Source organism: Lichenostomus cassidix, chromosome 1 (assembly GCF_008360975.1).
Source record: "Lichenostomus cassidix isolate B80296 chromosome 1, HeHo_3.0, whole genome shotgun sequence".
In the NCBI taxonomy this organism is placed as follows: Eukaryota; Metazoa; Chordata; class Aves; order Passeriformes; family Meliphagidae; genus Lichenostomus; species Lichenostomus cassidix.
The window spans coordinates 22,963,435-22,990,513 of NC_139479.1; the positions used below are offsets into that span (position 1 = coordinate 22,963,435).

Below are 27,079 nucleotides of genomic sequence, written 5' to 3' on the forward strand. Positions count from 1 at the left end.
ACATCAGAGAAATGAATTATTCTTTAGATACTTGTTTTGGACAGACAGCAGTAGTTTGATAGCCATAGATATTTTTTTACTGAAGGACTTAGAAAACTTCAGACTTTAGTGATTATGGCACAGTTTTTGCATGTCAAATAGCAGACTGCTGGAAAAGGTTTTCTCTCCAGATTGTAGTCTTTGATGATTTAAGTGTAGCAAGGACATTTTGAAACTATTTTTAAAACACCGTGTTATAGTTAATAAACGAGTAATGTGGTTCTTGCTGTCTTAGTATGAAATTAGGGTACCCTGAAGTATTTTAGTAATTCAAGGATAAACTATTTTTGTGGGTTTCCTCTTGCCTCGATTCAATGGGAATGGTGTATGGACTGCTTTTAATACTAGTGGGAGTTACAATTCCCTGTTGTAACTAATAATAATAATAATACAGAGAAGCATAGATCAGTTTTACTGCACAGTTTTAAAGGTGCATTCTAGGAATAAATCTTTGAGCTTGTATTGAGATTTGATAAATGCAAATGAGGAATTTGCAACACAATAACTATCTTGAAGGTGTCAAAAAAGTATTGTTTGGTCTTCATTCACATTAAAATTACTCTTAAAGTGGAATTGTAGCAAATCTATGTAGGCATGTGAGTGTCAATGGCATATTAAATAAGTAACTCTTCAGTGAAACTGTAAGAAAGAGATGAGGATGACCCTGAGGTTCTTCTGTTAAAAGGAAGCAAATGATGACTAATTGGGATGTTCATTGCATTGATTGCAGAGATGAAGGACTAAAATACAGCAGAGGGAAGGGTGAATGTACAACATCAATTTTGTCAATAATGTTTGTTTCCTCTCTTTCAGATTTGGAATTTTGATTAGTGATTTTTCACTATGGGGTGTTTTACCATACAGCTCTTTTTCTTACAAATAGTGTGCTTTAGAAGAAGACAGATGCTGGCTGGAGGGAGCCTGACAGGAGGTTTTTTCACTGCCTGTGCTTCTCAGAATTTGCAAAAGTGCTTCCATTTCCACCTGTAATTAGTGAAGGAGAAGCACTTCCTCCGCAATGCTCCCCTGAGTGTTATTATTTGACTTAACATGCCAATATGTTGCAGATATTTATTTGGCAGACAGCTGGGATCAAAGATGGGCCAGGGCTGCGTGCGCAGTTGCAGCACCAGCAATGTTCTGAGATGTGCTGAGAGCAGCTGAATCTCACAGTGTTTGGAACGTGACTTTCACACCCCACTTTGCTTTTAATTCATTTCACGATGATTTCTGTATCAGAAGGAAAAGACACTGACCCAGAGGAATCATGGTTGCAGAGCACTGTGTCTTGGTCTACTCTGGGGAGAGAGGAAATATCTAAAAGGCACACATTAATGGTACTTTAAAGCTAATGTTTCATGAACTATAGTGCTATGTACCTGGCTTTTGCATATGTTTGCATATTGCTTTTTTAATCTTTGCAGGAGTTGGGTGTGGATATCTGAACTGAGATGGGCTATAGCAATTCTCCTATGGTGTTAGTGCAATTTTAATAATATTCTTTCATTTTTTCAGTGCATTGCTCCCTTTAGAAGGTTGTAAAAATTAGATACACTGCACCATGTAGGTCACCATCTTGTCATAAAATATTTCATGCTGGAAAGATACAGCTTCGGAAGCTCTCCAGTCCACCATAGACTCATAAAATTATTAATGTTTGAAGAGAGCTGTAAGATCTGGGAGCCCAACCATTAACCTAACACTGCCATATCCAACACTAAACCACGTCCATAAGCACCATATCTACACATTTTTTTAACAGTTCCAGGGATTGTGACTCAACCAATTCCCTGGGCAAACTGTTCAAATGTTGACCAGCCTTTCAGTGAAGTAATTTTTCCTAATATCCAATCTAAACCTTCTCTGGCACAACTTGAGGCCATTTCTTCTTGTCCTGTTGCTTGTTACTGGGAGAAGAGACTCACTACAGCCTCATTTCAGGCAGTGGTAGAGGGTGATAAGGTGTCCCCTGAGCCTCCTTTTCTCCAAGTTAAGCAACCCTATCTCCTTCAGCCACTTCCTGTAAGGCTTGTGCTCCTGACTCTTCTACAGCTCTGTTGCCATTCTCTGGATACTTTCTCCTTCTATGAGCAGGGGTAGCTGCATGGTCAAACCAGATTTTCTGGGACCATGCCCAGTGAGGTCTTTCATCCCAGTAATACTCTGGAACTGTGCCTGCTGCAGCCATCATGTTGTCTTTAGCTGGCACCTGCAGCATTTAGCACACAAGCTGAATGTGTGTCTGCCTGTTGGAGCAGCTCATGTTGTCACTACTCATGCCCATCTCCTTTTTGCAGCCAAGTATCTGCTGCTCAGAGCTGTCCCTGTCTGTGCTAGTAGCTTATCCTTGGCAATCTGTGAGCATGAGTATTTGGAAAAGAGAACAGTGGTTTGTAGAAGAGTATCACATATAATCTGCCAGCTGCAGGGTACCATTTTATCTTGATGATTTGTGTGACAGATTGTACAAATGAATGTAGTTTTGCAAATTAGGCAGCACCTTGCTGCTGCCTTTTCTCCCTTGTACATCTAGTTATGATAGAAATATCATCATTTACATGTTATGGCAGTGGTTTTCCATCTGTGCTCTGGACTTCCTCTGAGGGATCTGCAAAGGTAACTAAGAAAAACCTTTCTTTATTAAGGAGGCTTAAGTTTGTTACTCCAGAGTCTGATTTCCACTGCAAATTCTATAGAGATGCATAAGTTCAAACAGAATTAAAACCTTGCTAGAAGGAGTTACAGTCATGCCAGGTGGAAGTCCAAGCCAAGTGAACTTATCCAAATATTAGGATCATCAAATCTGAATGTCAGAGTGTAGTTCTTTCTGGATTATCTTTGTTTCCAATTCCTTTAAATAATTTGTATGAATCAAAAAACACTGATTTGCACTATGTTACAGACCAATACCTGCAGAGATCTGGGATGGAAATGCTAATTAGATGTTTATTGATAAATTTAATTCAGTATTTGAAACAAGATATAAAATAGACATCATAATTTTCTTCTTGTTACCTTCAGGACCTGATTACATGGCAAGGATTGCCCATGAAGAAAATTAATTAGAGTGGAAGAACATAAAGCTGTTGAATGATTCGAGCTGGGAGGCAAATTAAAGATCATCTAGTTCAAACATCCTGACCATGGAAAGGGACAACTTGCACTAGACCAGGTTGCTCAAAGTCCATCCAACCTGGCCTTGAACGCTTCCAGGGACGGAGCATCTACAGCTTCTCTGGGCAGCCTCTTCTAGTGCCTCATGACCCCTACAGTACAGAATTTCATCCTAGTATCTAATCTAAACCTACCCTCTTTCAGCTTAAACCCATTTTGCCTTGTTCTGTCACTATGTGCCCATGGAATGAGTCTCTCTCCAGCTCTCTTGTAGTGCCCTTTAGGTACTGGAAGGCCACAGTAAGGTCAGCCTGGAGCTTTCTTTTCTCAAAGCTGAACAACCCTAATTCTCTCAGCCTGTCTTCATAAAGAGAGGTGCTCCATCCCTGTAATCATCTTTTTGACCCTCCACTGCCTCTACTGAGCTTGCTCTGACAGGTCCATGTCCTTCTTGTGCTGGGGGCCCCGGAGCTGAATGCAGTGCTCCAGGTGGAGTCTCACAAGAGTGGAGCAGAGGGACAGAATCTGCTCCCTCACCCTGCTGCCCATGCTACTTTGGATGCAGCCCAGGATACAACTGACCTTCTGGGCTGTGAGCACACAGTGCTGGGTCATATCCAGCATCTCCAAGTCCTTCTCAGCAGAGCTGCTCTCCTTCAGTTGAGCTCCCAGTCTGCATTGATACTGGGAGTTACTCCAAGCCAGGTGCAGCACCTTTATCTTGGTTTTGTTAAACTTCATGAAGTTCCCAGGGGCCCACTTCTTAATGTGCACTGAAAGATTCACTGAAAGGTTTGGCCTTTAAATTTTGCTATATTCTCTTCGGATATCTTGTTATCCCCACCATTCATTCCTTCTTTTTTCTACCTCCTGTTAAATATGACAATATTTAACAAGTCCATATACTACAGCAGTCTTTCCTTACATTAAAATAACATTCAGTCTTGACTTCAGCCTGCAGGGATGGAGATCTTAATCATATACTGTGTCTTGAAAGGTAGAAGCCAGTGGTAATGTACTTACAGATGGCATCTTGTGAGGGTTTGTCCCACTAAATTCAAAATTCGATAACAAGATTGCTGTTATATTTATGAATGAGAGAAGACTAAGTTTTGGGGGTTCTTTTTATTATTTTCATTTTGTTTCATTTTATGCCTCTTTTCCATAGCTTGCCATTTCAATGTGTTTTATGTTTCAATACAATTATTAAATACTAGAACTCTCAGCATATTTGGATGAGCCTTTCGCCCATGGTTGTACCTGGTCCTGTCAGCAGGGTTATGGGCTAGAATGCATGGGCACATTCCAGGATTATTTTGGCAGAAAGAAGTGCACTCATTTAGCACTTAAAATTCAGTCTGTGTGCTTTTACCAGGGGATTCACCCAGAGTCTTCTGAGGCTCCAGACGTGCCACAGTGGTAGCTCTACCTGAACCTTATGCAGCTTGGAAGGATTTGGGGAAAGATGTGATATGATACACTAGTTTCACTTTTCAGAGGATGAAGACTTGAACTTCATTCTCCCATGGGTGAAGAATATTGTGGGTGAAACGTGATAACCTTCGTGTCAGCTTTCTTACTGTGAGACAGCCTGTGAAAATTTTATCTGTGCTTCAGTACAGTGAGTTACTGTAGTTTAGACCAAATAAGAAGAGGAGCCTGAAAAGAAAAATTGGAGACCCGTAGCTGGCCTGTGACCCAGGAAAACTTTACCTCCATGGCAGCACATGCAGCATGTGTGATGACCCAAGTGACAGTGACATGTAGGTATTCTGTCACACTAGATGGTTACTGACATAAGAGAACTAGCAAATTCTTCAAAGTGTTTTCTCCTTCCCATGAACAGGATTTTTTCTATTCCAGGGTTGGGCAGGAATTAATTAATTAATTAATTAAGTGTATATTCTGGTGTCCCAGAGAATTCTTACATCTTCTTGGACACATCCTCTGCCTCCAAGAAGAGCTCAAGGGACAAAATAGTAAACATTATGCAGGTGTTGGAATGAGAGCTGTAAACAGAAGCAGGATGTCTGTGAAAATCTTTATTCAACACCTATCCCATTTATTTAGGTTGATAGTTCATGATAGTGACTGCTAACTCTCATGCCATGGTTTATTTCTGCAGTAACAGAGCAAAGCACAGCATGGCTGCAGGGAAAAATTCCTTTTCCTTGTACATGCTTATAACACTGTGACCTGTGTCATGAGGTTAAGATTGTTACTGAAATGAGATGCTTAACGTGACTGAGTGATCCTGCCTGCTGGCAATGAGGCTGGGAGGCAGAGTCAGGAGTCATCTGCCCTGGGAGTCCTGAAAGAGCAGGAGGAGTGGCTCTGTGTAATGAACCACTGCTTGGGAGTTTTAAGGTCCTGTCAAGGTACATAAAGCAATTCTGGGGGAGTAAAGAGATTTTGATGAAAGATATTAGTTTGAGAAGCTTATACTGTAGAAATACGTAAAAGAATGCTAGTACAATATATGGTATTTCTTACTCCATTTTGACAGCCTGAATATGACTGATGTATCAATGATAGGCAGTGCAAACTTTTTTTAAAAAAATTATATGATAGTTCAGATGTCATGAAAGATATCTAAAAATTAGGGTTTTAATTATTCAGTCAAGAACAAATGGGTTTTATCTTACTACCCTTAATACAAATAGAGCCATAGCTAGAATATTTTTACCTCTATTTCATTCTTTGTCTCTCTGTCTCTCCCTGTCACCACAGGATAAGTGCAGGCCAACAGGAAAGTAGAAAATTATTTACCACCTATCTGTACCAGCTGATGATTCTAGAAGTATTTATCTCTTTTTATTCTCCAGTTCCTGAGTTGAAGTGACAGAATCTCAGAATTCTTTTTTTTTTAATTTGAACTAATTTTCTACCTCAGCTAAATATTTAAAAAGTTTGAGATTCATGACACTAGATGCCAAGAAAGAAGTACAAAATAACTTTTTTTATCTGTATGCAGAGACAGGAAGTGTTACTTAGAAAACATATTTTGGGCTATCAATAAGCCAGTTATCTTGGCTCATTTGTAGTACTGATTGTCTAATAATTTGCCAAGTGTGCTTCCAAGTAAATAAAACTTTCCTCACAGTAACAACTTACCTAACAGTGACAACCACATGGAATAACATTTGGAAATTATGTTAAGATTAATTTCTGTATTAAATTGGTATTTGGAAAAATACACTTCAAAATAGCAGCAAGAGGAATATAATATTAACTTGGACAATCAAAGACTATAACATTCCCAACTTTGTATTCAGCTAAAAATAGGTTCAATTTGTAGTATTTTAGTGGAAATCACAGTCATTTACCAATTTTTTTTCATTATTTTGTTTGCTACTGTAAAAAAGCCTGTCAGTAGAGAGAACAATCAGCACTTTCTGTGGAAAACTTCATTGTGTAAGGTAATTATAAAGAAATACCTTATAATTTTGGTATTTGGGGTGCTTTTATCTTCTAATTCTGTGATTAGTAATTATGTGAAGAGCAAAGAAATATAACCATCCTGAAAATCAGATGAAAGAAGATTATAAAAGTCAAAGTACTGTATTCTCTCACCGTATTGGCACAGCATGTGTGAAGCTTTAGATTCTGATATTACATATTTGAGAAGATTGCTGCAAGAACAGAGAGCAGAAAAAACCCCAAACCAACAAGACAACCTCCCCAACCTCTCTATTTCCACTTATGAAATTGTAGTAATATAGTCCCTTTTCCTCACAAAGTTTCTGAAAATTTTCAGACTACAAATATATTTTCAATCATGAAGTAGCTTCTTGCTCCAAATAACCACATTTATTTTTCTTTCTTGTTTCATACAAATTAATATGGTGCATCATCATGAATTTTGCATAGTTTCTAAATTGTAAAACCAAACAAAAAATATTTGTCTATCATTCAGTTAACACCTGCATCAAAATTGCCACAGTATCAACATGGTTATTTTAAAGCAATCAAAATCTGAAAATGAACTTATTTTAATTTGTTCTTAAACAAGTGAAAATAAGAAGTCAGCAGAAGTTTGGTTTGATTTGGAGCAAGTAAAGAGTTGTCCTAATGCAAGTTTTTTAATGTATCATAAAGAAGCACCACCAATTAAAAAAAAAAAAAAGCTGTTTGATTGTTTACTACTAGATATATTTTCCATTTGTTTGCTTTTAAGCAAATGCCTTCAGTGAAAACAACAGCAAAATAAGACCTGCTAAGAGGAATCTGCAAGTTCTACTGTTTTGACTACTGCTCATCCCCTCAGCCAACAGATGACTGGGTCAGTCTGTTGTCACTTGCAGAAACACAAATGCAAGTAGTATGGCCAGGACTGGTTTCCTTGCCAGTGCCATTCTTGTACACTGAAAGACAACAGTCCCTGACAACTTGACCCATCTGTGAGGTGATTCAGAGAGCTTTGATATAATCCACTGTAAACCTCTTTCTGGCCAGTGAGAATGGGACCTGGCCAGGAGTGTGGACAGGAGGGCGCCACACACAAATGGAAGAGCACTTCATCATTTTTTAATAGCTTTTCAGCCATCTAGAATACAGATGTTCCTATAGAGTTTCCACTTGGAAGTGTACTTTACTGTCTTTCACTTCATAGTTGATTTTAAAACAAAAAAAATGTTATTCTTGGAAAAAAGGAAAAGATGAAATCTGCTATCTATAGTTGTAAATCCTACTGTGAATGTCTGTGTGTGCAGTGTGACATTTCGGAAGAGATGGAAGCAGTATTCAGAGCAGGTAGACAGGCAGTAGATCTGGGCCATACCACCTCAGGTTGGTGGACTCCTGCTGTGGTCCCATCCGGTGCAAATCCTGTTATGAAGTACAACATATAAAATATATATGGGACCTTGTAAAGACATCTACAGAAAATAGAGCAACGTATTAAGGTCATATTTTGAAAGTTAATTGATAGCTTTCAAATGTGATCCCTTTAGTATAAAAGGAATCAAAGCTTTCTCCTGTAAGAAGTTCTGTAAATGTTGACATCTAAACTGAGGATGAGGAGGGTGGGAAGCAGGCATGTAGAAATTTCCTTTTTTTCTCTCTTCATGGGAAGAATAGTATTTTTGTCTTTAGGTAGCTTATTGCAGGAGGCTCTAAGAAAATATGTTAAAACAATGTATTCCTTACTCAACAATCATTTTATGTGAGAGACATTTTATATTCAGATTGCACATGAATTGAATACCTTGTTTTTCAGGTGCCTTCCTTTCAACACAGTTATTTGATTTGTTAGCTGCAGTACTAATGTTAGTTGCAGAAGTGGTATGTGAATCATATTGACATAGTTGTGAAAAATAAAGTTCTTAAGGCCAACTAAATGGCTTAATTCCTCTTAATCACCAATGAATATATAGATTTATTGTGTCTTGGAGTGACATTTTCCTGTCTTGTAAGCAGTAATATCAGAGCTGCAATAATAATTTCTACTTGATTTCTACTTCAGTTTCTTTAACGTGTGAAGCATTTTTTATGTTCGTCCATTTATTTCTTCAGTAAAGGTGCCTGAAAATTCATGTAGACTAGGAGTCCATCCTTTGAGACTGCTTTTTTTCAGTTGGTCAAATGAGATCAAGCTGTTCAGTTTCTTCCTCTTCTTTCTCTTCTTTTTCTGCTTCCTCTTCTTCAGAGAAATGATCAACCATATTTCCTCAGTTTAATCCAGAAATGTCATTGCTGCACATGTTCACAATCAAGTATCATAAGGTTCATCTTCACTTCTGTTTCCTAATATATATGTGCCCATAGAGCTGTCCTATAGGAGTGCATGACCACAACTGTAATGCTTGATGGTAGACATGGAAGGTGACCTTGGAGGCTGTTGTAAACTCTGTTGTCAGGACAACTGCTAAACCTGCTTTCATTTTCACTTATCCATGAAGATCCAGCTCAGACTAGCAACCATCCTTGCTCTTCTAGCCTTAGCCAGGCTTACCTAGGACATGCCCAATAATTACCATCCCCAGTGCAAGGGAGAAAAGCCTTTCAGGTGCCAATGGTGTGACTTTACATGCCAGAAATTCTCATGGGTTGCTTCTTCCCTTTACTGAGGGGTTCTCTTTACAGACCTTTTCAGGGCCATTCAGAGATGTCAGAACTGAGTGAGGGAGCTGACCTGGGTGCCAGAAACATAGGGCTGATGTGCCCATGTTGTTGCTTTTCTGTGGCTGTCCACCCAGTACACCAAACAAGGGATCTTACCTGTTAATCTCATCCAAGTGTGCTATTTTTATCTTGGTATTCTGCCTAAATTTGCACTATACTAAATCCGTTTTATTGTTCCAAACTGTATTCATTTTTGTTCTATATAACCTTTCTTTTTCCCTTTTGCTCCTTAAATTTCAGTTAACTTTTCTCTTCTTAGTCACTGCTTAGCTAAGCTATGCATATTTAATTCTTTTCATCTTTCCTCATAAATCAGTCCCTCGGGCCCCAGAATAATTTGTGGTAGTTTCTTTTGAACTGCTCCAATTTGACTGTCTAGAATTGAATGCAATATTCCAGATAAGTTGCCTTTCTGCAGAATGGAGGAGGGCATGTTTCCAATCCTCTCACAATTTGAAAACTGAGATGGCAGTCCCTTGATGTGCACGGAACAGTGACCAAAGGCCTCCATATTGGCCTTGCTGCACAATTTTTGTTAGCTCCACTGTGCTGTAAATTACTTTTCCATCTGCTTTTACTTTTCAGTAATCTCTGTAAATTATTAGACCGTGTGTAGAACCACAGTTCACTTGGCATAGGATTTCCTTTCCTGTGTGCTTGCCAGTCCTTATGGTTAGGTCTGTGAACCACTGTTTCCTTTTTGACTTTTAACTCTCCGTAATGCATTCAATATCCTCTTTGTCTTGATTCACATATACCTTTACAAACCTTTATATATGCAGGTTTTTGTAAATTTTGATTTATGTGTTTTCCTCCTGTTTTCTGTAATTCTCATATGCTGTATGACTCTTGAGCCCTGGCATATTTGTTGAGTAAGTCGTGATACCTGACAATATCTGTGATGAAAGAACTGCCCAGATTTTTAAGCAATCTGATTTTTTGTTTTGTTATTCAAGCAGTTGGTTGTTGCTGCTTCTGTTCAACTTTTTCAGTACCTTTGAGGTGTAGCAACTGTAATTTTTGGCTTCCTCTCACTGTGGACCAATGTGTTAATTCATTCTCCCAAACTGCAGATTTACAAGTATTAGCAACAGTCTTAATGGTTTTCACTGCTTATTGTGATAAGTATTTGTGTAGTAAATTTTTTATGTTATACTGTGATGGCAGGAAGAATTTTCCAGTGCATCTTTTCTCGAGTGCACATCCTCCCCTCCTCTGTCTCCTATATCTGAAAGTGTGGACTAGAGATCAATGTATTGTTACAACTCCATATAATGCACTGTAAGGAAATAGATTTTATCTTCAAAGCTTAATTGTCACTTCATAAGTCATTTATTGCAGCCAAAGACAGCTAGGTCTATGTAAGGACTAGAAGGAGCTTACTTTTTCTAGAGGACTTGTCATCTATTCCTTCTTATCTTTCTTTATTGTCATTTGGCAAGCACAGATTTTCTCTGTTCTCATTCTACCTTCTGATTTGAAGCTTCATGAGTTTTACGTGCTGTTGATTTAGAGAAATTTAGAGAAATTTAGAGAAATTTAGAGAAATTTAGAGAAATTTAGAGAAATTTAGAGAAATTAAGATTATTTTTATGTGACCAAATATTCTGATGCTATTTTCTCACAGGCTTTGCAAGTGACAAGCATTAATTAGTATTTTATATTATTCTAACAAATATACATTCCTTGTTTCTGAAAATGCCAAATAAAAAGTGACATAAATTCACAGATCCAAATGTTACAAGTGTTAGCTCAAACAGCCAGTTTGTTTTTTCTTCTAAGTTGTCTATATATAGGTAAATATTCAAAAATGTGCTAGTGCAGTCAGTGTTAATCAGATGACTGTTGTCTTCTGATTGCCTGAAACTATCTTTTCAGATCTTAATATACGGACTTGGACTATTTCTTTTAAAAAAAATTAGCTACTTTATCATTAACCTTTGGGAAACACATAAGCATATTTTGCTTTGATCTTCCTAAGGAAACAAAGTCTTTGTGATTACATTACTTATGTGTGCATCTTTTAGTATTTCTCCCCATGATAATTTCCAAACCCGTTACCCAGTTGCAGGAAGATATTTCAAAACCAGGTTAATCAGGACACAATTTATTCAAACAAGGGAGTACTACCTTGCCTAGTAATATTGTACAACTATTTCATTATGGTTAGAAATTATAATGTGGCTTTTCTACTATACAGATTAGTTAGGTTTAGCTTAAAAGCCATTATCTCTTGTCACAAAAGGTACCAAGTCACTGCAAGGAAATTTACACATGCTGCAAGTTTCTTCTGCCTTGGTGTGTTTTCAGCTGGGGTAGAGTTAATTTTCTTCACAGTGTCTAGTACATGGCTCTTTTTTGGATTTGTGCTGAACACAGAGTCAATAGTATAAAGATGTTTTTATTATTGCTGAGTGGGGCTTACACAGAGCCAAAGCCTTTTCTGCTTTTCATATGACCACACTGGCAAGGAAGTTGTCGTTGCATGGGAGGTTGGGAGGAGACACAGCCAGGACAGGTGACCTCAACTGACCAAAGGGATATCCCAGACGACAGGACATCATGGTCAGTATAGAAAGTAGGGGGGAAGAAGAAGGAAGGGGGGACATTTGGTGTGATGATGTTTGTCTGCCCAAGTCACCATTACATGTGACGGAGCCCTGCTCCCCTGGAGATGGCTGAACACCTTTCCGCCCATGGGAAGCAGTGAATTCATTCCTTGTTTTGCTTTGCCTGTACGTGCCACTTTAGCTTTCCCTATTAAGCTCTCTGTATCTCAACCCATGCATTCTCTCTTCCTCTTCCAATTCTCTCCCCGATCCTGCTGGTAGGGGCAGTGAGTGAGCAGCTGTGTGGGGCTTGGTGGCTGGGGTGAAACCATGACACTTGGGTGAAATGCTATGCCATGCACACTTTGCACCACTTACCTTGCTGCAAGCAAAAGAAAGATAAGGTGGCAGTGGGAAGAGCTTCAGAGGATGTATCTACACTTCATAAACAGTTCAGGAAAGGCATGGGACCTCTGTTCTTTAGCACTGTTGTTTAGCTCACTGGATCATTTTTGAACTGTCCCTACTAGCCCTCTCTATGGCAAAGGAAATGGATGGTATCTAGAGACCTTTCCCAATAGACAGGGCCAATGAAACACCCCCAAATTATGTGTTCTATGCCCTGTCCAATCTGTTCCCTGCCTACTTGTACCCTCCTACTATTTACTGGAACATACATAAACACCCTTGGGTTTATGTTGTAAAATACCTGTCTCCTATGTTGCAATGCAGTCTTGACTTTAGACACTGTGAAATTTAGAAACCACAAAAATGATGATTATATCTTAGAGCATGAGAGCACAGCATAATCAGAGGACAATCAGGACTATGTACTGTGCTGTCTAGATACGTTTCATTTGTTCTGCATGAACCTTCACTAGTGAACATGAGCTGGTATACAACATTTAACTGGCAAGCGTTTTTTTTTCTTTTTTTCATTTTCTTTTATATTTTTTTCTTTTTCTCTTTCTCTTTTTCTCTTGCTTTTCCTTTTTTTTTCTTTTTTATTTTTTTTTTGGTCAGGGAATACTTATATCCTATCTTGCATGTATGATTGCGCAAAAGACTTACTTAAAGTCCAAAAGAGCAGTAAGTACTGTTTCAACGTATTGTCTAAATAGTCATTATTTGAAGATGCTACAATAAAGCCCTAAGTCCACCTTGAGCACAGACTTTCCTCTCCAAAAAGTCATCTGGTGTATTCTATAAGATGAATGGGTTAATGTGTTTCACTTATGTCTGAGAGCGTGCAGTCTTTCTGGTTGGAAATGCCAGTGCTCCAGAGCAGACAATGGTGTTTTAGTTTGTTTCACAAAAGGTTCAGATGATTTCAGGAGAAATTACTTGAAGTATGCTGTGGTTTGTGGGAATCCAGACTGCACTGTTGTCTCATCCTTCAAGGGAGTACAGAAGGATGATGGCAGTACAGAGAATATGGAGATAGCAGCTTTACCAAAATAAACAGTGTATGAGCTAGACCAGGTCTTATATGTTCATTTTGTATGCATTCCTGTAGTTTCTGGATGTGATCCACAGATGAGGACTACTGCTGTGAGATACACACACTTTCTACCAGACCATTCATACTTCTGAATTCTCTGTACATTTAAAACAGACAAAAGAAAATTATTCTTTTTGTTTCTAAAACATAGGAAGAATCCATACATATGTTTTGAAACCTGTGTTTTATTACACTGAAGGCTAATGCACAGGCAAGCAGTTTGGCTGCATTTGTTGAATAAGCTGGCACACAGTTAATGAATTTTACCTACAACATAAAATCTCCATATGTCACAGACTGCTACATAGCATAAATCCCAAATGACAATGCAGAGCCCTCTGTTATATTTAATTAGGTATTATTCAGACTCTCTTCTATCACTACAATGGCAAGATCCCAAAATGGTTGATTCTTTGATTTAAATGAAATAAATTTTCAGAAAATGCTGCTGTAACTTCACTGAATTGCTGATAGATAGATAATAGAGTCTGTTAGGAAGCCTGTAGAGTTGATAAATAGCATCTGATAAGTAACTTTTCCTTGGTATCAAGCTGGAAATTGATTGCAGTTCCTGCTTACCAGTCTAGTCACATCGAAAGGCTCTTGAAGAGCAGCATACAGGAGAAGGGTTTTATAAGAGGATGGTTGCTTGAATGTGCTTAGGATTGCTCTTCAGCAAAGACAGAATTGGGTGTTAAGCAGAAATTGAGGAAGCTTTGTGTATTATGTCATGTAAGAGCCCTAACTTTCTAATTACATCTAAAAGAAGCTCTGTGGAGCCAAAAATAGGAGAATCACATCAGCTCCTTTACAGCAATGTAATTTATGCTCAGAGGACTTGGCATTAATAGAATTCTTTACATTCTTTACAAGGTAAATAGTTTACATTTATACTGCTCCCTCATAATTATCTGCTTTTGGGGTGGGAAGGAAAACCAAGAAAAAAGAAAAAGGTTGAAGTCCATTGCTACAGTGAGCAGATCTGTACTGACCTGATGGAAGTGTTTCAGCTGTGGAAGTCAGGCTGAGTGGTTACAAGCACCGCGCTTCGCTCACAGCTAAATAAATGTAATGGAGAGGCTGTTCAGATGGTAAGTAATTTTCCCTGTGCTGAACAAAGGATTTTCAAATTCAGGTATTTTGATGCTGGCTTTAATGTTTTACTTTGAGATCAATTTAAACTAAGCTAGCCTTTTCTGTGGCTCTTCTTAGCCACATTTCTTTTTGAAACTTCTGATTTCTGAAGACAGCACCTGTAAAAAATGCATTGATCTGTGGTTCAGACACGATGACTTCAGTTATGCTGTAGTATTTACATCACTGATTTCATATGGAATTCAGCTCAGCTTCATAAATACTAATAAATTACTATTTCTAATTTAGTATAATAAATTTAAATAATATGCATTGTTGGTAGAAGAAAATCCTCCTGTATAGTAATGTCATTATGTATAACAGCAAAGTGCATTACTGAAAGGACCAGTGCTTTAATTTCGGGTCTGATTTCTGTTAGCAAACATGGAGTGCACATTTATGTAGCTTTTTGAATTGGATGAAGCTGCACTGATTTACACCATCCGTGTACATGAGCCTGTAAGTGCCAAAGCACTTGCTGTTCATCGCATGCCTCTCCCTTATATCTTTGTTAGCACAGTGGTTGTGTTTACCTAGCCAGCTTTAAAAGTATTGTGTAATAATATGAAAAAAGGGCCTTTTTTAATTTATTGAATGAATGCTAATCTATTTAAACATTTACTGAATTTGCTGAAGTTTTGAAATATTTTATCTTTCTGCAATTCAGGACAATTTCAATTATCTAAATTAGAATGTAGATGCTTAATTGCAGCTGTGAAAAGGGGCTGATACCATACCTTTAGCAAGAATAGATCAAGATAGGGACTGAGATGTCAGAGGACCCAAATTAAACACAGTGTGTATTTCAGAGAATTTTTTAACCTTTTTCCTTTAGTGAGATTAAACTGCTTAAAGAATATTGTTTTGGTAGCAGTCGCAAGCAGATACATTATTGGAATCTTAGATTACCATTTTTCAGGTACTTTAAAACCCCTAACATTTTGTTTCAGTGCTATAAAGACCATAGTCTTTCAAATACCCAGAACTTCAATTATTCATTGCTTTAAATATAATAAAATCAGCCTGTTTGCATAATAAATAAAGGTATGCACGTCTCTTAATATTTTGAAATGTGTAATTTTAAGCATTATGCACCACCATTCTGTGTCACCTTGAGATGCTTGCTATCTTAAGCAATGTCAGCAGTTTGATTTTGTGCTTGCTTTTAAAGAAAAGTCACATGCAATTGTGACATGTATTTTTTCAAAATCATGAAAAATCATGATTTTTCACGTCACATATATTTTTTTCAAAATACAATACTTCTGAGCAGAGAGGCAAACCTGTGTGAACATGTATGTTGGTATTCACCTTCACATTCTGGAAAAGCCTCCTGACCTGTCACCCAGATTAGAGAGGGGCATAATCACCCCTATGTAATGTGAGTTACCATCTGAGGTGCATTTTTTAGGATGACTAGTCTCCCAGTTTAAATCCCAGAGCAAGTGATTAAAGTTAATTGACATAAGCCAAAAGGAGTGGTATAAAGAAAAGCTGCATCAATATGGCTTTTGAAAAGAGGTATGGCAAAAATGTTCCTGCATACTCTAAAGTTACTTGAGCAGAAATCACCTACAGGAGATAGCAAAACATTTCTGTAACACATTCTTCCTCTCTATTTATATCCTGTCACACTTCCTGTGCTCTTCATTTTGTTCAGGAACTGGTGCTTGTAATGTCACAAAATATTCCTTCTCTCATCTTCACAGTGAGAACTAGTGACAATTCAAAGCAAACAGTTCCTCTTTGCTCAGAAATCTCTTGTTTGTACAGGCAGGATCAAAACTGTAATTTGTCTTGTGATGCAGATGTTACTCTCTCTGATTGTGAGTAAATTGCTACAGTTTTATGAACATGTTTTAAAGCAGCAATTCCTCTCTTTCTTGTGGTTCATGGCGGACCCAGTGAGAGAAGTTTTTTCTGTTTTGTGTTGGTTACAGTGGTATTGACTTCATTTGTCCAGTACTAGTTAGTAATCAATGCAATATAGTAAAAGTTTCTCTGGTTTTGATATTTCAGTGTTTTACGGAGGTTTTATATTGTGTACTTATACAGATGATGCAGACCTTAAAACTGTACACATACTGGCAATCATGTTTATTCTAGTTAGTTTTGTCCAGAACATCCCATTGAATAAATAATAACCTGTTAAACCTTTCCAGCTTTTTTATGACACTGCCAGTGTGTTCTCTGGTGCACTATACCCTGGCCATTGCAGTGACCTTATTGAAGCCCTGCACATAAGTGTAATTTGTCATGCAGTGAGGCAAGAACCACATGAAATAATCCTCAAATCTGATATCCTCTGTCATGAAATATAAACTCTTAAGTAAATAGATTCAGATGGCAACCTTTCTCCCTACCCAAAATCTTTCCTCCTGTTACCATACTGCCTCCTGACTAGTGCACACAAAACCAGTTCTGGTTGGGATCCTGTTTTCTTAATGCTATTTGAATTTTCCTAATGTTATTTGAATGGGGCTCATACAGTGTTCTTGTGCCAATTCAGTGTGGCCATTTGTGCCAGTTTTCCCATATATGGAGAAGAAAAGGATGGACACACCAGCTGCACGTTACCTTTTTAGAAGGCTCTAATAGCTTTGCTTTTAAGTCCTGCTGGGGCTGAGTTGTCATTCTCTAAGCAGTAACAGTTTACATCCACCTAATAAAGTTGTGGATTTTAGCAGCAATTTTTTTTTTCCTGGAGGGTTTCTTTGCAGCTGAAGCTGTTGCTGCTGTTGGCAGCGCTCAGTTAGGACAGAGTAGTTGGCATATTTCAAATAGTAGAGCTTAATCCTGAGGACTGGGCTGACAGAAACTTTGGGCGGTTCAAGAGGGGAAGTACATATTTTCATGCCTGAGGCAGACTAACTCCATGCCTCGGTACGGGCTTGGAACTGACTGACTTGAGCTGCAGTCCTGCTGGAGATTGTGCAGGGGTTACAATGGACACAAAGCTGAATGGCAGCCAGCCCTACGTGCTGATGATAAATCAGCCAAACCACATAGTGGTTCATAGTGGTTCCTCTGTGTTCAGAAGAGTTTGGCCAGCAGACAGAAGGAACTTACTGTCTGCTGCTGCTGCTTGGGGACAGTGAAGCTGCACCTGCAAATATGTATTAAGACTTGGTCCCCCTAGTGTAAGATGGAGATGGAGTCAATAGGATGAAAGCAATGGAAGGCTACCAGGATAGCTAACAGAAATGACAGAGCTGAAGTCTTCTCTATACCAGCAGTAGTAACAAGGGATAGCAGCCACCAAAAAACTCAAGGCATTTTTTATATAAGTCATTGCAGCATTTAAACAGTTTACCCAGACACCTTGTAGAATCTATTAATACAGGTTTTCAAGACTGCTAGGCAAGACAAAGTTATCTGATCCAGTGTTAGTGAAAAACCCCATGTTTCATGTGGTACTAAACGATCCACAGAATTTCCTCCAGAAGCAGGTATGTAACCATCCTGTGTTTGAGCTGAGCTCTCTCAAGGTGTTAAAGAAGCTCTGACTCTTGAGCCATCATCAGTTCCCCTGTTCAGCAGGACCACAGAGCAGAGATCTGCCTGGTTCTAAAACTGGGACTCAATGCTGTACGCCTTAAGGATGAGCACCTGAAAGATTAATTCAGGAAGTTTGCCTTGTCTGCATTTTATACTATGTTTTTTAATCCAGGCTTAATCTAATGAGGTTGCTGACCTGCAGCAGTTACACCCACAGTCAGATACTGATCCTATCTGGGATGTATCAGGTTCCAGATGTGCTGAGAAAAGAAATTTCATTTGCAATTCATTACTTCTTAGCTGACACCAGTGCCCAAATGAATCAAGAGTCCTTTTCTCAATTAGCTTGAATTGTTTTGACTCTGGTCACACACTGCAAACTGCTGTGTGAGGCCAGTTCTGGCAGTCAAGCACTATTCTTCACAGAGCAAATAGGCAAACATTCATAGAGGCTCAAAGTCATCCAGTGGAGAGGCAGAGGACACTAAGCCAGGAGTATCCTTCCTGAAACTGGAATCTGTCTGTGAGAGCATCTTTGCTGTGCTGTGTTTGACCAAGACACTAAGCTGAGTTGTTTGATTTCTTGCGCTGGATGAGGAGAATTCTGTGATAGCAAAGATGTCCTACAGCTTGCATCAGTCTCAGTTGTGATATGGCAGCAAACACTTCCAGTTCCTCCTGAGAACAGAGACTGCACATGAGCTAAGCTGAGGAAAAGCAAAGATACCATTAAACTCTTTGGTGGGCAAATAGTGTAGAAGTACAGCCCCAAGTAGGACAGTAGCCACAGATCTCAGCCTCAGCTGAATTTTCAAAATATAGACATTAAATTCCGTTGCAGCCTGTTGGAGCTCAAGTGCATGGCTGCTCCTTTTTCCCTTCATAAAAAGAAAGGAATGAACAGAGCAGGGGTGTGCTCCCCACTGCAGGCAAGCACGGTTTAACACAGCAAGCTGGTAACGCAGTGGGTTGAGGAGGGGTGGAACAGGCTTCTGCGTTTACTGAAAGTGTCTCTGAGGCTATTGAGAGATCACTCCAGCCAGCACTGCTCTGGTGCTGTACAGAAAGACCCTTCTCACACCCGTGCCGGTGTAAGGCACAGATTCTCACTCACCCAGAGAGCTGGATAGCTCATGCGTTACCAGAGACAAAGAACTCAGAGCGCTCAGTCAGCTGGATGTTCCAGATGTTTATTCCAAAGGGTTCCAGGGTGAAAGAGGAAGAGGAGCCCCAGGTGTCCCTAGATATAGGGATCACCTGGGGTCAGGGGAGAGGAGGCAGGGGGAACACCACAACCAATGGGGAGAAGGGAGGGATGAGTCAGGGGTTAGGTTACAGCCAGGGGGATTTACATAATTTGGGGAGGGATTTATCGGGGACTAGGATGTTTCCCACCAGTGAAACCCTGCTGTACTGGGACCACTTGGCTCCCCAGCAGTTCCCGAGGTGGTATCATCCACCACTACAAGCTGGTTTTCCCTCTGTGGCTGTGAGCCTTGCTGGCAGGCACTGCAGCACATTTAGAAGTGTTAGGATAGAAGTTTAGGGTGTTACAAGCCAAAAGGCCATTGTGTAGGCTAAAGGCTTGGCTACTGAAATATTTTATACATAGCAGAACAATTCTAGTAGAGAAGATTTGAAGTTTGCTTGTTTCCCAGTCCTATCATGAGAGAAGGAAGATGAGGCTGAGGATGGTCTGGGTGTAGCTCTTCTGTGGGATTGAATGCTCTGAACACTGGGATTGAAGTGGGGAATAAAGTTGCATCTTCTACAGTGTTATGGATCTACCCTTTCATTTCCTCGTGTCTTCCAAAAAGGAAATAAAAGGAATAAAATATATAATTTTTGCTATGAAATGAAACATATAATTTAAGGTCAAGTGGAAAACTTTGTTTTATACAGCAGGAGTTGTTGGCTTTGACATGCTGGAAGAAGAAAGGGTTTGTGTTTTGGCTTAATGCAAGCCAATACTTTGTTTTTAGTCTGACAACTCATTTTCTTCTAACAAGAAGGACATGCTATGAAAGGAACGAATTACAGGGAGAGAGTAGCATGTGTTAAAAGTACTTGACTGAACTTGACCCATAGAATTGTACTCTGTGTCTGCTTCTGTCACAGTTTTCCAACAAAACACTCTGGGCACTTTTTGGATAAATGTATGCTGCTCAGTTTTGGGAAGTCTGGTTTGAGACCTTGGGTTCTAATTCATATTGAATACATATAATATCTAATAGAATATATAATATGTAATGTATTACTTGTATTATCTTTAATTTCTAAAATAATACAACAAATAATATAACAGATATATAATGCTATACATTCTATCATCATTCTAATCATTCTATACATAGAATTTATAGAGTGATTGGCATGCAGACCTAAGACTGTTATTTTGATAAAATTTTATTATGGAATTGTGATACATAATATTTCAAAGAATACTATGCCTTTAAAGCAAACCAAAGCACATTAAAAAAAACACACAGGTCTTGAACGGGACACCCAAAACTAGTGATTTGAAAAGAAAACCAGTATTTTTCAATTTCTTTGTAGAGAATCAGATAGGAATGCTCTGTTGTCTTTGTTTTTAATGAAAATAAATATTTGTGATGCTTTTATCTGTGGTGATGTGAGCTTTACAAAAGCCTGTCAGGAGATTGTTAATTATACCTTCAGATCAGGGTTTGAATGGTATTCAGTAGATTAAATGTGTCAAACAAGGAGGAAACAAAATGGTCATTTAGTCAGAATTATTCAGGTGTGCCCTGAATGAGCTAGGGACTCTTTGATGATGTAACAACAAAAAACAGGTAGACAAAAGCAGATCTAATTAAAGTTGCACAGTAATGCTTATTTTGGTATTTCTTAGCTACCAAAGGTGAATTGAGCCTGCATTTCCTTTGAGAGGTCTTCCTTCAAACTATGGAGAGAAAACCTCCCTCATCTGGGCTGCTATCAGTCCTTAGAAATTTCAAAATTGAGCACCTAGCCCCAGTATGAAGGAAATTCTTACGCATAAAGTAGAACATGAGAATCAGAAATGATTGGGTGGTGTGTAGCCACCACATCAAAAAGGCCTTTGTGCAGGTTTGTGGGCACATTGTTGATGGATGTGGGTTCACATTGAAGGACTTGGGCAATAAAATATAACTATCCTTTTGGAACACAACAGTCCCTTGAAAAGTAATGAGCAGCACTCAGTCTCCTACGGTCTTCAGTCTCAGTGGAAGAGAACATACTTGAAAAGAACATTAGTGCTATTGTAATGTCAGTAAAAATACTATATTTAACGGTAAAACCAAAAGAGAAATCTGACAAAGGTAATGCTGTGAATGTTAGGAATAACTGGTTCAAAGGCACATTTATGATTGGTTTCCACATGAAAATTTCAGTATGTGATGGTTTCATTAGAAGGATCAATTTTGATGGCTCTGTACAATGAAGAAATTTTAAAAAATAGAAAAAAATTGATCCACATGGTTACTAATCTGGAATGACTTTGAAATTTTTAAGAGGTAGTTGCCTGAGCACCCACTGCATGCTAATGAACTCATCAAAAATAGTATATGATGATTTTTTTTTCTCACTGAATACAGCAATTTGCCAACCTAAATCAAGATGAAAATGAATTAAAAAAAAAAAAAATCACCAGCATCAAACTAGCATTACTGTTGATAGTAATTTCTTGTTTGTAGAGCAAATGTGAGCCACTTGAATTTAATTGAAATATTTAGGTATTTTGCCTATCTCATCTTTGAACTTTCAGACTTCTTTCTAGTCACATTTTTCACATGAACTGAGCCAGCTTTTAAAAAATGTATCAGTGATTTAATGGAATGCGTTATGAGTTGCTTTCGAAAAGTAAATGATAATGACATAGACTCTCTGTAGTCAGCCTTGGTCAAGTTGGAGGAGGTCACATGATGGACTTACACATGGTTAGAACAACAAAATAATTCATGGAGGTTTCGTGGCACATTCAAAAGCAAGGCCTAAATTTGCTTGTGTTTCATTTCTTCCAGGCTGTTTCCAGCTATGTAATGTTTTTCGGACCCATGAGATGGAAATTGAGCAGTGCTTGCTGGAGTCCCTCCCCCTCGGCCAGCGGCAGCGGCTGGTCAAGCGGATGCGCTGTGACCAAATAAAGGCTTACTACGAACGAGAAAAAGCTTTCCAGAAACGTGAGGGCTACGGGAAAAAGCTGAAACATGGAAAGAATCAACGAGTTCGTTTTAATCTTGCTGATATGATACAGGATGCGATCATACGTCATGATGATAAAGAAGGTACTTATTAATGTTGTATGATATTTTTCTTTGTACTGTAAAAGTTTCAGAGGAAAAGCTTTCTTGTTCTGCTCACCTATCTTTAGGTAAAATACAAAACACTAATCATACAGTGATTGTCTCAACAGAATATTCAGGCAATAATGCATACAACATGTTACAGCTTGTTACTGAAATGAATAAGGTGTGGAGAGTAAACCTTCAGAAACCTAATGAATTTATTTTGAGATTAATATAAACTAATGTATTTCAGAACAAGTAAGGACTATGATTCTATAATTCTGTGTGGCCTCTTACATAACTACATGAACTTTAGAATTAAACACAAGTTATTTTGAAAATTAGATTCCCATTTTTTGCCAAAATCTGGAGTAAGGGATGCCGCTATTAGTGACACTGGCATGTCTAGAGCAAGGAGATGGTGTTGACCCATAGTCACACCAGATAGAAGGTGATCTTCCTGTGTGTGATATTATGTTTATGTCCTCTTGAAATACGTAACCACACTTTAGGGTTATGGTTTTAGTTTCCTGGCATTGTGTGAATCCCTGGTGCAGCTGATAGTAACCTGAGGAATTTGTATTTTACTCCTCAGAAGTGAACCAAATCTTGCAGTAAGAATCTTCCAAGTTTTAGAAGTCCCCAGAAACCCACATATGGTTGTGTGGTAGGGAGGGATGTAAGAAAAGCACTGATGCAATGCTGTTTGCAGCCCCTTTGCAAACAGATTTTATGGCAGTTCTTTGGCATAAAAAGGGAATGCTCTGAGACAAACACACATGCAAAGAAGTTGATAAGTTTCTCCTAATTTTTATTAGTTTGGTTACGTATGCCTTTTTTACTCACTCCTGAATCTTCATTTTATTGTGCATTTTCTCTAAATATCATTGCTTATCACTGAGGTATAGTCTACACATTCAGATCTTTCGAGGAAATGAATCAAAAAGCTCTTCTTTTCAAGTGAGTTTCCAGGGTATTATTTATAACAAAATTATAAATAAAATTCACAACCTTTCATTCCACTCACCTAGTGTGTGCAGGAATGATAAACTAAGATCTTCCTCCATGTTCCCATAGCTCCAACTTCCTTTAAAAACCAAGCTGAATACTAGGTATGACTTTTAACATTCTGTAAAAGTCAGATACTTGAGGCTATCTTTGACATTCACGCTGAAGAAATGTAGGTTGCTTATTGCAGTGGTGGTGGGGCATCAACAGTCTTTTGTGTTTCCTATACTTGGCCGTGTGATGCATCTGAATCAGAATATAAAGTTCAGCAAGTACTGAGACTGAATAATATAAGCATAAAGGGGAAATACCTCAGGCAGAGGAAAGTAAAGTGGAGGAAAAGCAGGAATGGTGTCCTGCACTTGAAAGTGATCAAATAGGTCCCCAGAAGCAAGGCACTCAAATAGCCTGCAGATAACAGTCTGTGGTCCTTTCCCAGGACTATGAAAAAGTGTGATTGTTGTCTTTAGGCAGCTTGGGACCTACAGGTGCCTGTCTGCTGTGTTTTTAGCCAAATGTTCCCAGAGCCTGTTTGCTTTGGGGTGAAAAATGCTCTCTTTAGAATTGTTATAATAAAAAAAAACAAAAAAACAAACAAAAAACCCTCCAAAAACCAAACCAAAACAACAACAACAAAGTTTAAACCCACAGACATGAAAGCTCCTTTTCTACCATTGTTGCTGAGTGGAACATCCAACCATGACACTTTAGTGAATATACCTACATTAGAATTACTGTTTAAATTAGACATATTCTTTTGTAGCAAATATCACATCCTTTTACTGTGTTTAGTCGTGTTTTATGGAGCATGTAATGTAGGTTCCTTTCAGGCAAAACTGTACTGGAAGATGTGGTCTGGAAGTACAGACAGTGCCCCAAAACAGTAATGAGTTTTTGATCTGTAAGGCTCAGCTAGACACAGCCTGAGCTAATCCCTCCAAAACAGCTATAGCTGGGGAAGTTGGGCTTTTGCTACCACCCATTTCTCTTGTCTATTTAATAGTATTTTACAATGTGCTCAGCAACCAACAGCATTTGATAGGTGTAAAAGACAGCTAAGAAAGCTGTTTTGCAGTTTTATGAATGAAATACAAAAAAATGTAGTATAGAAAGTGGAAAGAGGACACAACAGTACAATGGGATAGAAGTAGTTGGCCAAGTGAAGTGCAAGGACTCATTTTCTCTGGAGTATCATAAACTATATAGACTGGACAGCACATTTTGAAGTGGTCAGTTGTAGTTCTGGCTTGATAGGTGCGACAAACTGGATACGATGAATATATATAAAGATGAATTTATAATGTGGCTGGTGCAGAGACATTTCACAACTGAGTCTGATCAGAATTTCACTCTTACGAATTCACTGTCTTTGTTATTCGTGAAAAACGTAACATGTCTTCTCCAAAATTACTATAGCAGCTGCTACTGGGCACAAAATACATTGCTGATACTGTATGCTAATAGGAGTGATTGTTGGTTTCCTCTAAAATTAATTTTAGAATGGGCTTTGGGAAATTTTTACCTGCTTTGTCTCAAATTTAGAAATGAAATATATGCTCATTTGATTTCTCGTTAAGTTAAAAATTAGTGAAATTATGTATCTTTGTTCTCTTTGGAGACATTTAAAATGATTAACTATACTTTTTTATTATTCTTCATAACTGTTCTTTAATATTTTATCTGACCCAGAGAGATTGAAGGGGAGTCCTTGTCTCTCTCTCTCTCTCCTTGCAAATTCCTGTAATTTGTCTGTTTTAAAGCAGGATGTTTTTATTGCTGGTGGGCCACATTCACCCACACTACTAGCAATGAGCATTTTGGGAGATTCTGCAACTATTATTCTCAGTGTTGACATTTATAGAAGCCAAAGCAAATGAATAAGTGAGCGCACTTTTTTTTGACACTGATTTTGTACAACTTTACTGCTGGCAAGGGAATACCTCTAGTTAATTTTCCTTTAAATCCTATATATTTTTCTTCTGTGAGATGTTAAATCCCTAATAAAATTGGACAACAGGAAATTTGTCTTGCTGACATCAGTCATATAAATATACTGCAAACTGGGAGATGTAGCCAAGCAGGCTTCTGCATCCCATTCCTTCCCACTGTGGGCTAGGCATGCTTGCACCTACACTTGGCTTTACCACACTTGGCTTTACCGTGTGGTCTCAGCTCTTCTCTGATATACATAGGGCATATATCAATGTTTGCTGAGCCTGCACATCAGCTGAGATTCATCTACAGGCAATTAGGAAATGAACAGAGCACTCAGGAAATAAACTGAGTGAGTTTCAGTCTGAGTTTCTGCTTCAAATACAAGGCAGTCAAATAGACCTTAGTATTTGGGCCTCTTGCGAATAAAGGATATGGATCCCTCCTGAGGCAATGTTGCAGTTATTGGCACTGACAGCAGCAAGAAACAGAAGCTGTTTTGAAAGATGTGATTATTTGCATGTGAACTGATTGATAAGCTTGCTACAATGAAAACAGTGGCTAAAAGTGTGTGACAGTACTGTACCTAACAAGTAAAATCTAACAGGAAATCTAACGTGGGGTGAAACTAAAGCACTGGCTTTAGTTTCTTTCATTCTTTTGCTATCTTCAGTAACCCTTCTCAGTCACCCTGCAGCATTACTCAAAATGTAGGATTGTCAGAAAATCGTTGTATGTAGTTTCTTTTGTTGTAAAACCTCTAAGTTGTAGTGCAGTCATGATGTGTACCGTGAGGTCTGCCAGGCTGCCAGGTCATGGTAGGTCAGGGTACAAAGAACAGGGAGCCATCAAATTCAGTCTTGAGACAACAGAGGTACTCCTGCGAAAATCAGCATTACAAAAGAGAAATGCAGATTCCCCAAAAACCTATTTAAATCCCATTTCATCCTTCTGACGAGCAATATGCTGATTCTGTGACAGCATTGTCATTCTAAATAGCAGCAATACCAGTGAGCGAGCGTTAGCATAATGCTGTGTCTTCCGTAGTGATTCTTGGTTCTCTCCTAGCGATTCCCTGTTTTAGTCAGCCTTCCTCCACTCTGCCTCAACTCTTCCTAACCCTGGAAAGCTGCCGGTGGGAGCCTTTGCCTTTAGCAGTAGGATGCTAGGATGTGGTGGCTGGGGACAGCCTTACTCTCCCTTTTCTCACCAGGGTATGTCAGGAAAAGGTGAAAGAAAAAACAATACCAATATCCTACTTTTCCTGCAGTGTTCAGTGCCGGGGGAGGTCTCCCAGGAGTGGGTCGTAGCCCAGTTGATTGACTGCAGAGCAGTTTCATAGTGCAGGGAAAAAGCCAGGAATCCTATCTCACTTCGCCTCCTGTGATACCACTGTCTCTGGCTTTTTGAAAGATGTAATATTATGGTGAGATTCGTAGTATCATGACATTTGAAAGGGTTGGAATAATCAATATAATGGAAGGCTTTAGCAGTATTAATTATTTTAATGAGCACTGTATAATGTGCAATGCTATGATAAATTTCAGTTACATTAATGAAAAGGGTGTGTAAGTGAGCAAAAAAGGGGGTACAGGTCGGGCTGGTGCTGAATTGTAATTTACATTTTAACAACTTTGGGCTATAAAAAGGGCTCAGGGGAGGGGAAAACGAAATATTCAAAAGAAGGATGTATCTTTAATTTAAGGTGGCAGATGAATTGACTATTAGCTTTCAGTAGTTAGGAGAATGTGTCAGAGATGTTATAATGATCCTTCCTATTCATGAAAAAAGAGATAGAAGTAATCTAAAATAGAAAACTGAGGCTGAAACTGAGCTGAAATAAACCAAGTTTTTTATTATTTCCTTGCATTGTTTTCAAATCTGCTAAAGAC

The 27,079-nt window shown here is 38.6% G+C and overlaps 1 protein-coding gene across 1 annotated transcript in view; it reads left to right on the forward strand.

Annotated features, from left to right (window-relative positions):
- MYO16 (myosin XVI) overlaps window positions 1–27,079 on the forward strand; it is a 293,290-nt gene that overhangs the window by 1,091 nt on the left and 265,120 nt on the right. Inside the window, exon 2 of the mRNA XM_085052748.1 lies at window positions 21,984–22,247. Within this exon, the coding sequence (XP_084908874.1) occupies window positions 21,984–22,247 (264 nt within the window). The remainder of the gene's footprint in view (window positions 1–21,983; window positions 22,248–27,079) is intronic.